At 40.7% G+C, this 12,410-nt stretch overlaps 1 protein-coding gene across 4 annotated transcripts in view; it reads left to right on the top strand.

Moving 5' to 3' along the window:
* The first annotated feature begins 1,011 nt into the window (after positions 1-1,011).
* lnx1 (ligand of numb-protein X 1) overlaps positions 1,012-12,410 on the top strand; it is a 36,444-nt gene continuing 25,045 nt past the window's right edge. For 2 of the 4 annotated variants that reach the window (XM_016525447.1, XM_016525445.1), the window contains exons 1-2: positions 1,012-1,269; positions 4,852-5,377. In XM_016525447.1, coding sequence (XP_016380933.1) covers positions 4,950-5,377 — 428 coding nt within the window. In that variant the 5' untranslated portion in view covers positions 1,012-1,269; positions 4,852-4,949. Of the gene's footprint in view, positions 1,291-4,851; positions 5,378-7,195; positions 8,528-12,410 lie in introns of those variants that run through there. The other 2 variants (XM_016525446.1, XM_016525448.1) reach the window with 2 other exon arrangements.

The following is a 12,410-nucleotide window of genomic DNA, read 5'->3' as shown; positions in this document are numbered from 1 at the left end:
AGAGACATAATTAGCGTAGCTGCGGTTCAAACCAAGTAAAATTAATTTGTTTAACCCAAGCTAAAGAATAATAATGCGCATTTGATAAGATATAACTGCAGTACAAGATTATGAGATGCATTATTTGAATGCTTGGCCAAAGAGATGTGTCTTTAATCTAGATTTAAACAGAGAGAGAGTGTGTCTGAACCCCGAACATTATCAGGAAGGCTATTCCAGAGTTTGGGAACCAAATGCGAAAAAGCTCTACCTCCTTTAGTGGACTTTGCTATCCTAGGTACTACCAAAAGTCCAGAGTTTTGCAACCTTAGGGAGCGTGATGGATTGTAGCAGGGTAGAAGACTAGTTAGGTACGCAGGAGCTAACCCATTAAGGGCCTTATAGGCAAGTAATAATATTTTGTAACTGATACGGAACTTAATAGGTAGCCAGTGCAGAGACTGTAAAATTGGGGTAAAATGATCATATTTTCTTGACCTGGTAAGGACTCCAGCCGCTGCATTTTGGACCACCTGTAGCTTGTTTATTGAAGATGCAGGACAACCACCTAGCAGTGCATTACAATAGTCCAGTCTAGAGGTCATGAATGCATGAACTAGCTTTTCTGCATCAGAAACAGGTAACATATTTCGTAACTTGGCAATGTTTCTAAGATGGAAGAATGCTGTTTTTGTAACATGGGAAATATGATTTTCAAAAGACAAGTTGCTATCTAATATAACACCCAGATTTTTGACTGTAGAGGAAGTAACCGTACATCCATCTAGTTGCAAATTGTAATCCTGTGAGGGGTAGGTTTAGGGGTAGGGTTGGTGTAGGGCAATAGAATATATGGTCTGTAGAGTATAAAAACCATTACGCCTATGGAGAGTCCCCACAAGGACAGCAAACCAGACATATGTGTGTGTGTGTGTGTGTGTGTGTGTGTGTAAACCAGTTTCCGGCCCCACCAGAGCAGGTTAGGGCAGTTGTCATGTTTACCTGCCTACCGTTTTAGCTCTGCCTCTTCTCTCTCACTTCCTGTATCAGGTGCGTGCATGTGTACGTCAGGAGTTGGCGTCCCAGTACATGATAGGATGGCCAGGGGGCCCTGGACTAAAATACTCACTTGAAGACCACCAGGACAACTTACAGAGCTTGCCGGACATCAGGGAAATTTTTAACCCGTGGCCACAGGGACAAAGTCCTCTTATTTTCTCTTTTACTTTTTCTCACTCACTCTCCCCTTCTCATTTTCCCTCTGCCGGAGCAGTTGGATTACCTGTTCAGGTAAGCGGGAGAAATACACAGGTCTGAGTATATTTACTAAGCAACTTTTTGTCGCTAACTTTCACCTGATATTGATTTTGTTTGATAATCATGTACTTGTTGACTCAGCACAGCTGTGGAGAAACTTTCTTTGTGTATAAAGCAACATGAACCCTTTGAAGTCACAAAGCCTGTGAAAATTTGTGTGTGTTTGTACACATGGAGGCATGTGTGTAAGCATGGCACAGGTGTTGATGTTCATATATTTGTAGTGTGAACACCTTTAGCTTAGATTGATCATCGTCATCATTATTCTCTGGGTAAGAGAAAGTTTGTTTCAGCGGTTCTGACCACCAGCTGTTTAGCCAGGAAAACCAAGAGCATGTCACCTGTCAGTATGCGTGAATGTGTGTGTGTGTGTGTGTGTGTGTGTGTACATATTATAGTACATTGCATGATCATATAATAAACAATTTTTCATTTAATTAAAATATTTTAAGATTTAAAAGAGTATTTTTGAACCAGACTGTATGTGACATCAGTGGAACAATAAGATGGCATAGAGAGGGATAGATAGGATGTTTGAGACAAGAGCCTAAAGAAACAGAATGAAAACGTGTTGGAATAAAAGTGGGTTGAAGAGGAAGATGGAAGGAGAGGGGTTCATACAGAAAGAGGCAGAAAACGAAACGGTGGGGGTGAGCTATGTAGATTTACATATGAACACTTATGTAACTCTCCCCACGCTCCGCTGGCGTGAAGTTCTGATGTTCCCCTCCTACATACCAGAAACATGTAGCCTCATTTCTCATATGGATTGTGTTTGTCCAAAATGTCTCTTTTGAGATATATTTGCATTGTTTGTAATTATTTTCCTCATGCACTCACTCACTCAGAACACCCACTACTGTCATCACTCCATGAGTGTTATTTTTTGTGTGTGGCTAATATCCATAATTTCCACTGAATAGTCATTATATGTGCATTAATCACTGTATGGATTTATTGCAATATTCATTAGCTATATGACGCAACAGTTGAATGTTTAATCAAAAGGTAAACCGCAAGGGTCCTTGGTAGGACCTATAACTTGACCATTCAACCCTGTTCAACAAAATGATTATATAATATTGTGTGCGTATGCGTGTGTGTATGCATATAGATATAGATAGATAGATTTTATAATGTCTATAGATCTAATTTTGATATTTAATATTTATTGCTATAACAGCCAAATAGCACAAATCAGCATTTAGTTCAACATTTATAGGTTGTCTAACTATTCATTCAAGTTGAAATCAGAGCATGCAAAGATTCAGATATGCTGTGGAATGTTCTTCTACAACATGTCTGAACAAAGCGTGGTGAAGTCAAAAACAGATCCACAGCAGGACTGAGAGCAAGAGATCCACCCAGCTGCCTCTTTTCTTACAGTGCTGCCTTCATCAAGCATGTCTATCTGTTCTATTCTAACAGAAGCACAGGTGGTATTGCAAGGCTGAGATGTTATTAGGGGGGAAAATGCCATCTATAAGCATTTTCACTAGTGGTCTCAGACTTTTAGACCCCACTATATATTTCTGTGTTTGCGTTTGCATTAATTCCTTCAGTGGTGCATTGTTGTGCACTTTGTGTGAAGGAAAACGTATGTGTTTGTCTGTGCTGAGTGATATAAAAGTGCTGACACACACACACACACACACACACTCACACACACACACACACACACACACACTCACACACACACACACACACACACACACACAAAACAAGGCTGATTAGGCACAATATTACACCATGATTGAACCATTAATACACACTATGTTCTGTGTAGGTCTGTATATTCCTTCCATTAAGCCATTTATTGAGGATATTTACAGCATTTTCAGTCATTAAACATTGATCCCACTGGATCTAAGATCAAAATGTGCTGTTTATGTGTGTAGCTTTCTGGTTGATTGTATGCTTTAATGCCAATAGCACTCTTTATGCTTAGTAAACTTACCACCACTTTCCTCTGGGCCAAAGGTCGCTTGAGAAACAATATTATCTCCTCAGAGGAAAATATGAGTGAAAGAGACAGAGTTGAAGGAAAGAAAGTAAAATGAAACAAGCAGTTATTAAGTTCTGTCTGTTTGTTTGGGACAATGGATTTTTCACCAGAAGTGCCTTTGAATATGGGAAGACAAAAGAAAATGGAAAATTGCAATTGAATAAGAGCCGCAGGGTAAAAGCAATTATTTTTGTGTGTTTGTGTGTGTGTGTAATGCAACTCAGTCGCATACTCAAGCCATATCGTCACTCTGAAGGATCATTAAAGAGATTATGATTTACGGAGAACGCAGGGTTGCCAGGTATAACTGTGTCCTTGGGCACACTCCTTTATGGGTGGGAGTGTGTGTGTGTGTCCTCTTATATAGTTCTGGTTAAGCTCAGATCAGATTACAGGGAGTCAGACAATAAAGCTATTCTCATGCATTCACCTGCAGTGCCCTGTCGTTCAAGGGTTTCCTCTTCAAATCAACAGTGGATGACTTCACAAAATCGGAGAAGCCATATTTAAATGCACAGAAAGATATAGAGAGACTATGAGGGTGTACACTGTTCAGTGTAGAGAATGTACTTAGTGAGAGACTCCAGACAAAATTTTATGGCTGTAATAATATTACACTCCCATCATAACCGTGCAAACTCTCACGTGCGAATAAGTTGTCTTTACTACAACAGGTGTGGTGATGCACTCAGTCTTATGAAAGAAGATCCTGACCACAGGACTTCTTTGACTAGATAAATTTAAACATTTGTCTTTATTTACTCACCCACATGTCATTCCAAACTGGTATGCTGTTGTTTTTACTGTGGAACATTTATTCATGTATTATAAAATGACAGGTTATAGAGACTATGTCTGTCAAGTTCCAAAAAGCACCATAAAAAATATCAAAACATTAGTTCACTTTTGTGTTTCAAAGAAAATAATAATACTAATAATAAAGTTATGGGTTCAGAATGACATGAAAGTGAGTAAATAATGACAAAATATTCACTTGAGGGCAAACTATATCTTTAAGCTTGAAGCTTAGTTAAATCTAAGCTAGGAGTTTATAAATTTAGCTACATAGAAACACACAAACTCAATTATTTTCACTAGTAAATGACAGGCTCACATGAAGCCAGGTATTGCTTCTGGAAACATCTAGAGTAATGCTAGAAAATAGCTGTCTCTATGTGACCATGCTAAAAACTTCCACTGTATAACTGGCAGTTCTAAAAAAAATTCTCCAACTTGGTTTATTAAGAATCTGAGGTGCAATATTGATATTTCTGTTGCCAGTGGAATATAAAATGTGTTTTGGATCAGTCTGATATTTATCCTTCTGCCAGCTCAGGGAATTAAAAATAGAGTAAGAGCAGAACGGGCAGAAAGTAATAACTCATTTTTGCTGCCCTCTTTTTGCTAAATCGTGTCTTTGGGTGTGTACGACCTGCCTTTCCAGCAAACACAGCTAACAAGATTATTATGTGGACACACCTATTTGCCATAAATGATGGTTCCTTTCTTTCTTTCTTTCTTTCTTTCTTTTATGTGCTCCTCCTGTACAGGTGTATGGCTGAAAACGCAACCTGACACAACAAAGCCCTCCAACCACACAAAGATTGAGTAACACTTCAAACTTCAACACCATTTCTACCATCACACAATGAGTGATCAGGAAGAGGCAGGCGCTGTGGCAATGCCCGTTTGTGGTGCAACAGGAGTCAGTCCCACCTCCCCTCCTCCTGACCTATGCCATGTCTGTGGACAACGACACCTACAGGAGGAGAACCACGAATATACTTACAAAGTGGAGGTGGATGATGACCTTATGTGCCACATCTGCCTTCAGCCTTTGATTCTGCCCGTGGACACCCCCTGTGGACATACCTATTGCCAGGAGTGTCTGACAAACTTCCTGCTGGAGAGCGACTTCTGCCCAGTGGACCGCACTCCACTGATGCTGCAGACCTGCCGGAAATCCAGCCTGCTGGTGCACAAGCTGCTGGATAAACTGATGGTGTCCTGCCCCTTTACTGAACACTGCACTGAAGTGATGCCGCGGGGAGAAATGGAAGGACACATCAGGAGCCGGTGAGGAAATCACCCTCAGAGCAGTTTTTGATATGATAGTAGTGATCTTAACAAGATTTGAGCTTCTTAATGAAATTTAGGATGGTGGTAGACAGGCTTGGAAGATGACAGTCTGAGACGCCCAATGTGATTTAGCCAAGTAGAACATGGATCTGCTTGTTTTGTTGGTCCTGAGCAGCCGTTTTTTTTTTTCTATGGCAAATGCTTATTTACTTGTCAGCAAATCAATTAAGACTTTAGGCCTTCTGAATATTAATTAGGTAATGTTGCTTTATTAATATTCATGAGCCAAGCTGATAAGTTTTATAATTGTCTACCCATTTTCACTGCTGCAAATTTGCAGGGAAATGTATTCACCACAGGAACTTTATCTGGCGAAATTGCACCACACCAATTCCCATTGAAATTAATGGATTTCCCCTGTGAAATTTCGTCAGTCCACGGTAAATGTGACCACACCTTAATGCTTACAACCAGATGAAATCATGAAAAAAAAAATTGTGGTGGGGTGATAAATATGAGGCAATCCCTAATCCTAACCCAAAACTAAAACCTAAAATCTTATTGGTTAAAAAGGATGTTGGTCCTGACATTCAGTCAGGTTTGAAGGACATTTTCAATAAGGACTCATCTTTAGATGTCTATATTTGAAGGTAACATGAAGGTTTAGCAAAGCACAGTTGAAGTTATTGTACTGTGTAAGCAAGTTTTGAATTGCTGAATGTGACTGATGCATTGAATTCACGCTTCATCTTCTCATTGGCATTCATACGCAGCTCTTCATTCATTGTCATTCATAAAAGACTCTTGTCAGTGATTCGCCTCAATAGAAGACATGTGTCGAGCACATCTCCGTCTGCGTGCATGCATTTGTTTGTTTATTTTGTTAGAGGATTCTTTTGTTCGCCACTCCTCAGAGGTAGCAACCCCACAGTGACCTCTGTTAAACTGATCTTCCACCTCAAAGCCTTTAGGGACGTTATGCTTACTAATGCTTTTTATTGGAAAAAGCATTTTCACTCTCTCCATTTTCAGGATGGTAGAGACTCTGTCGTTCCTTTGGACTGTTTCTGAATCATTAGTGATCCACAGGCCTGAGGGCCTGTGTTGAAATTAATTGCATTTTGTTACTGGCGTTAATGGAAAGTTTCCCTCTCATTTAAAATTCCACTTACGGAAACATAATCAACTTGCCCTTTTCTCCAGTCAACCAAAAACCCACACTTGCTTCTTTCCATACTATTGCTCCTCTCCCCTCCCACAGCCTTCTCTTTTTATATTGGGCTCTTAGGCTTTCAGTTCATCTTTCTTTGTCTTTCTCTTCCTCTCACTGCTTTCTCCAAAGTGGTCTGGTCTCCTGTGATCTTAGTTGGTCCAGAACTGTAAAGTTGGACAACAATCAAAATGGGATGGGACTTAAGCGGAACAAGAACTTGTGAGGACCAGCCAATGACTCTTTCTATGTAAGAATGGCCTTCCATTCACTTCAAACATTTTTTATGAGAACGTTTGTACAAAGTACAAAGTTCCTCTTGATTCCATGCACTTAAGCTCAATAGCTGAGATGCATTTGTCAGCGTCAGCTGCTACAGATTGTGTTTGTGTCCCAGCATTTGTGATCATGTGATGTTAAACCATGAGGCTTCCTTCTCTCTGACTCATAACTTTGTGGTGAGAAGATCTGGTGTATTGAGTCAGTTTTGATCACTGCTTTGATGTGTTTTAGTTAGTTTGCATGTGCTTTGGTGTTTTGTATTAAATAGAGAGGTTTGTATCTTGTATTGTATGTTTGTCTGTCTGTCTTCTGTCACTTCTTTTGTTTTTGTGTTTGCAGTCAAGCATGTCTAGATGCACTTTGTCTCTCAGTGTGCGTAAGCATGTGCTTGAGTCTGCATGTATTTGGCGGTCTACAGACTTTCCTGGAATCCTGGATCAGATCAGAGGGGAGGGAATGTACTGCTTTGGGCTCTTATGAACATGCAATATTGATAATAGCACATGCTATACTGTCACCAAATCATATGGTTATTGGAACTGCTGTAAAGTTTGGAGAGCTCAAAACCATTGTTTGATTACATGACCTTGTGAGTTATTGTCTGTTTGGAGAATGGTTGAAAAATATTAATCTATCTATCACTAGATTCACACAGCTGAACAGACAGAAGACGATCCATGTCTGTCTGTCTCTTCCATCCATCCATCCATCTTCACATCTACCCTCAACACACACATACACATAAACACACACACACACCCCTTCATAACTGAATGAATCGTTGCGTTGCAGAGGGGGGTGGTCTTTGCCATACGCTCTTCCATTGAGGCATATAGACAATGATAGTTGGGCCACCCAGGCCTGCAACTCCCCCTCTCTCCCGTGTCAGTTGGTTCGCCCCAGTTCTCTCTCTCTCTGTAGAGCATGCTGCAGTATAAGTCAGACGCTGTGTTGCCACACTCACACATACTCTCTCTCTCTCACACATTCACAGCAGCATGTGGGCTCGTGAGCGTAAATCCTCTTACTCTTGGACGATGCCCAGGACAGATTAGACCGCAACGCAACCATCGCACCCGACTGGCGTGCCAGCAAACGCCGCTCTCTGCCTCCTCTTCTCCTTCTACCTCACCCCTCTCTTTTCTTCTCCACCTCGACTCCCATGCACCTGCGCCCGCTACAGACGCCGCTCCTGACTCCTTTTCTTCTCGAGTCTTTCTTCATCCTGCACTCTCTGTTCTACTCCGCTGGCAGCGCTCCCAGTCTCTACCTCTCCCTCTACTGCTGCTGATCTCTCTACTGCTGAGATGACCGGGCTAAAAGACTGAGGGAGGCGAGGAAAAAAAGAAAAGTGGAAAGACAAAGAAACAAGAAGAAAAGGAAAAGGAAGAATAGCTTTTTACTTGAGAGAAAGGCGGGAGGGGGGGTCAGAACTGTAGTAGAGGTGGAGGAGCAACGGGCAGGGAGGAAGCCAGATAGGAAAGACTGCATTCAGCCTAGAGAAAGAGAAAGAAAGCAAAAGAAAGAGAGACTCAAGACAAGAGACCCTGGAGAGAGAGGGTCATGAAGGCTCTGCTGCTGTTGGTTCTGCCCTGGCTCAGTCCAGCAAACTACACTGACAATGTGGGCAACCTTCACATCCTCTACTCAGAACTGTGAGTAACACACACATCGGCTCTCGCCAATGTCCTGTGTGCGTGTCCGATGTGAGTTGCGCCCATAAGTACCATCTCATCTTCTAGTCTTTATACAGGACAAGTCGCACTGTACCCCATCCCATCCAGCACTGCAATGTGTGCATCTGATTATGTGTATAGGTGTGTGTTTTTGTGTGTGTCCATATATCATTCTCAACGACCTGTATAAATCTCAATTAATCCCCTTTTTTTTTACCTAAACAATTGCTTGCATACCTGTATGTGTTTGTGCATTACTTGCATATGTGTGTGTTATTGTTATGCATAAGTTTATAGATGTATTGTCATGTCTAATATGTAATTTTAAAAAAGAAAAAATGATTTTTCAAAAAAAAAATTTATTGTAGTTGTATGGCAGGGGACAGTGTAGAGGTGATTATGGTTGCGTTTTGTGATGAAGCAGGTTTTGTTTTGATGCTACCTAGCAGTGAGGGACACTGCAGCATGGCTGAGATGACCTAATATGTGTGTGCGCAGGTGTGTTTTCACCCAAATAGTCAGGGGAATTTGGATTTGACATTTTTAGAACATTTTTATTGTCATATATCATATATCTGTTAGATATAAAATGAATGTTATCTTTGCACAGTTATACAAACATGCAAAAAGGACTGAGCACACCGTTGCTATGCACACCATTCAGAAAAACAAAACACAGGTACTCAAACACCCTCCGCATATCTGACACCAGCATATTCAAGCACTCTTGGAGCTGCACGGAACATAAAACATTCAAGCTGAACTTCTCTATTGGGTCAAAATCACAATACACTCCTTATAAGAGTAAAATATACACTCTTACGCGGCAGTAAACAGCGTAAGAGCTTCTTCATTGTGCACTGCACTGTTGAAAAGACACTTCTGCATTCAGCATGAGAGTACCGCGAGTGTGTCTGGGTGAAAACTGGTTATATTGATCCTGGGTCTTTGGCAGAAACACAATTGTGCCATGTAAGTGCGTGTGAAAGGCTGAGCGTAGTACAATAGACCGCATTACAAATCCTCTCTGCTCTTAGAATCTAGACTATACACAACACAAACATGCTGAAACTGGTGCGTATAGCATGGAAAATAAAGAAAAGGAGGATTGGAGTGGAACAGGACAGTGAGGTGTCTTCAGAGGGATGAATGGTGAGTAGACAGATAAGGTAATTTCCTGTACCATCTGTCCATGCATTTGTTTGGCTTCGATCTCTTAGGATGAGGTCTTTCTGTCTTTCGTCTCTGTGTATGTGGGTCAACATATAAGCCGTGTTTTATGATTTATGTCCCTGTGCATGTGAGTGTCATGGGTAGACATACCATCTTGCATGCATGCGTTGAAAAAGAGAAGTTAGAGGCGTTGTGTAGTCCGTTTTTGTTTGGCTGGCTGACGGGAGCACGGTTATTCGTCTTCATCAAATATAATGACAGAAAGCTTCTATTCTCATCTCTCTCACAAACACCTCATCTCTCTCCTTCTTTCTTGTATTTCAGCTAGTTGTGTTTTGCTTTGCCCAGAATGTCTCTCTTCATTTTTTACGTATCGGTATCTTTTCCTTTCTGTCTTTCTTTGTTATCTGATGTTGAACTTCTCACAGAGTTCTCTGTAGCGCTGTGGTGGACATATCCTGTCAGACTGACCCTGCGATCAATTGCACACATGCTAGTATCTTGTATTAACATCTGTCTCAGGTGATCCAGTCACAAGTGTTCGGACGAGACAGATCATGGTTTATGTTGTATTAACATCTCGTGTAACCAATCTGCTCTCAAATATACTTGTATTTATGCTGTATTTTGGAATTGTTTCACATATTCTGTGCTATTAAACAGCAACTTTCCATATGTTTTGCATTCCAAATTTTTCGATAAGACACTTATTTTCTTTAAAAACTGCACTTAACCAGCACTGAAAACCCTTGTTTTAGTCCAACTGATGACTGAGAGGCGAATATAAGGTCCTTTTATTTTTGTCTGGGACAAATGCGATGTGGTCCAATGCGTTTCTGACTACCTCCGTATGTCGCCTGAGTGTTCGGATCAACACTGTTTTGGACCGTGTTTACACTTGTATATAGAACTGGCCATTTGTAAAATTAATGTTAATTCCAGGTGTAAACAGTGTCTGTCAGAGCTGATATCCTGAATGTTTGATCTCGGCTGAGGCTGCCCATCTTCCTTTGATTACACACATTTCCTTTCTCTCTTATGCTTTGAGATGCTTAATTAGTCTTTGAATTAAACATTAATCTTCTCTGTGCACTGTTGCAGATGTTTTTTATGCAGATACTTGATGTGTGTGTTTGTTCTCAGGGGCACAATACATGAGCCTACCCGGTCTCATGGCAAATACGTACCTGGGTTGCGATTAACAGCATTACTAATACTGCGTGCAGTTTAAAGGTGATTTGTGTGATTTCTGCACCACTAGTGTCACCAAACCCTTTCTCTCTTATGCTTTGAGATGCTTAATTAGTCTTTGAATTAAACATTAATCTTCTCTGTGCACTGTTGCAGATGTTTTTTTATGCAGATACTTGATGTGTGTGTTTGTTCTCAGGGGCACAATACATGAACCTACCCGGTCTCATGGCAAATACGTACCTGGGTTGCGATTAACAGCATTACTAATACTGCGTGCAGTTTAAAGGTGATTTGTGTGATTTCTGCACCACTAGTGTCACCAAACGGTATTGCAAAAACAATATTGGGCAAGCAGGTAGCCTCGCCTCAATCTCGTGCCACTGGTTGGGCCAAAGTTTCAGACTGGTCAGGATGTTTCGATAGTGCCATTGTCACAGTCTTAATCATAGTCATTATTTACACTCGGTTTAGAAAATTAGTTTGCCATTGGATCACTTATAATAGTCTCTGTATATTACAGGGACAGGAGAATGTATTTTAACACACTCAACCTCTCTTCCTATCTGATGTCCAGCTCTATTCATCCAAAACACTTCTGCTTCCCAACACTTTTATGGATGTGTAGGTGCATCTTATGTAAAGGTATGTTGAGATGTGCCTTTTCATGTTTGTGTGATGTTGGATGTGTCTGCACATGCTTTATCGGGTGGTATTTAAGAAAAAACGCTCACACATAATGCTTCTAGACACATAACAAAGCATTATTGAACTATGTGTCCATCCAACATTTGCAATTTTCAATTAGAATTAAATGGTTAGCACTGCCACAGTTTTCTGACAAAGTTTTTCCATAGTTCAATGAGTGTGCTTGAGCATTGATGTAATCAGAAGAAGATGCTGTCAATATGTTGATATTGTACATTTTGTGTCAATCCAAACGTAAAAAAGTAAATATAAATGTTTCGCATTAAAGCCTATGAATACTAATGAGATCATCATCTTGTCTGTCCACATTTAAAGCTGACTTTTTAACTGCCCAGATGGGTGTGAGGAGCTTCTGTTAACATTAATGTGATGTCAGGTTACCTCAAAAGAAAGTGTTGAAGTGATAAGATGTACTTTAGAGGTAGGACATCACACTTCTTGAGGGCCGTGCTATCAATGTCTAGAGCTTTCATACATTAAAGTGGCGTATGTGGGCTGGAAACACAGTTCTTGTGAATCAGATATCTGCACGATACAGCTGTGTTTGAAAATGGCTTGTCTGCTCTGACTCATAAGAATGTGAATGAGAGCGGCTGGAAGGCTGATCCCTGTCAGTATGAGACTCTAGAAGAATATGGTTTTGATTTGTGTACTTCGGCCTGGTTTATATTTTTCTTTTAGTAGGAATAGATCAGTTATGGGTGTGGGGAACGGTGATTGATTTTGTGTATGTGCATTTGTGTATGTCTGCATGCAGCGGATGGCTCTGGTCAGACAGCAGCATGTCGTC

Source organism: Sinocyclocheilus rhinocerous, unplaced genomic scaffold, assembly GCF_001515625.1.
Source record: "Sinocyclocheilus rhinocerous isolate Xijiao unplaced genomic scaffold, SAMN03320098_v1.1 scaffold453, whole genome shotgun sequence".
Classification (NCBI taxonomy): domain Eukaryota; kingdom Metazoa; phylum Chordata; class Actinopteri; order Cypriniformes; family Cyprinidae; genus Sinocyclocheilus; species Sinocyclocheilus rhinocerous.
The sequence above is the reverse complement of the archived record's forward strand: the minus strand, read 5'-3'. Positions and strand labels throughout refer to the sequence as shown.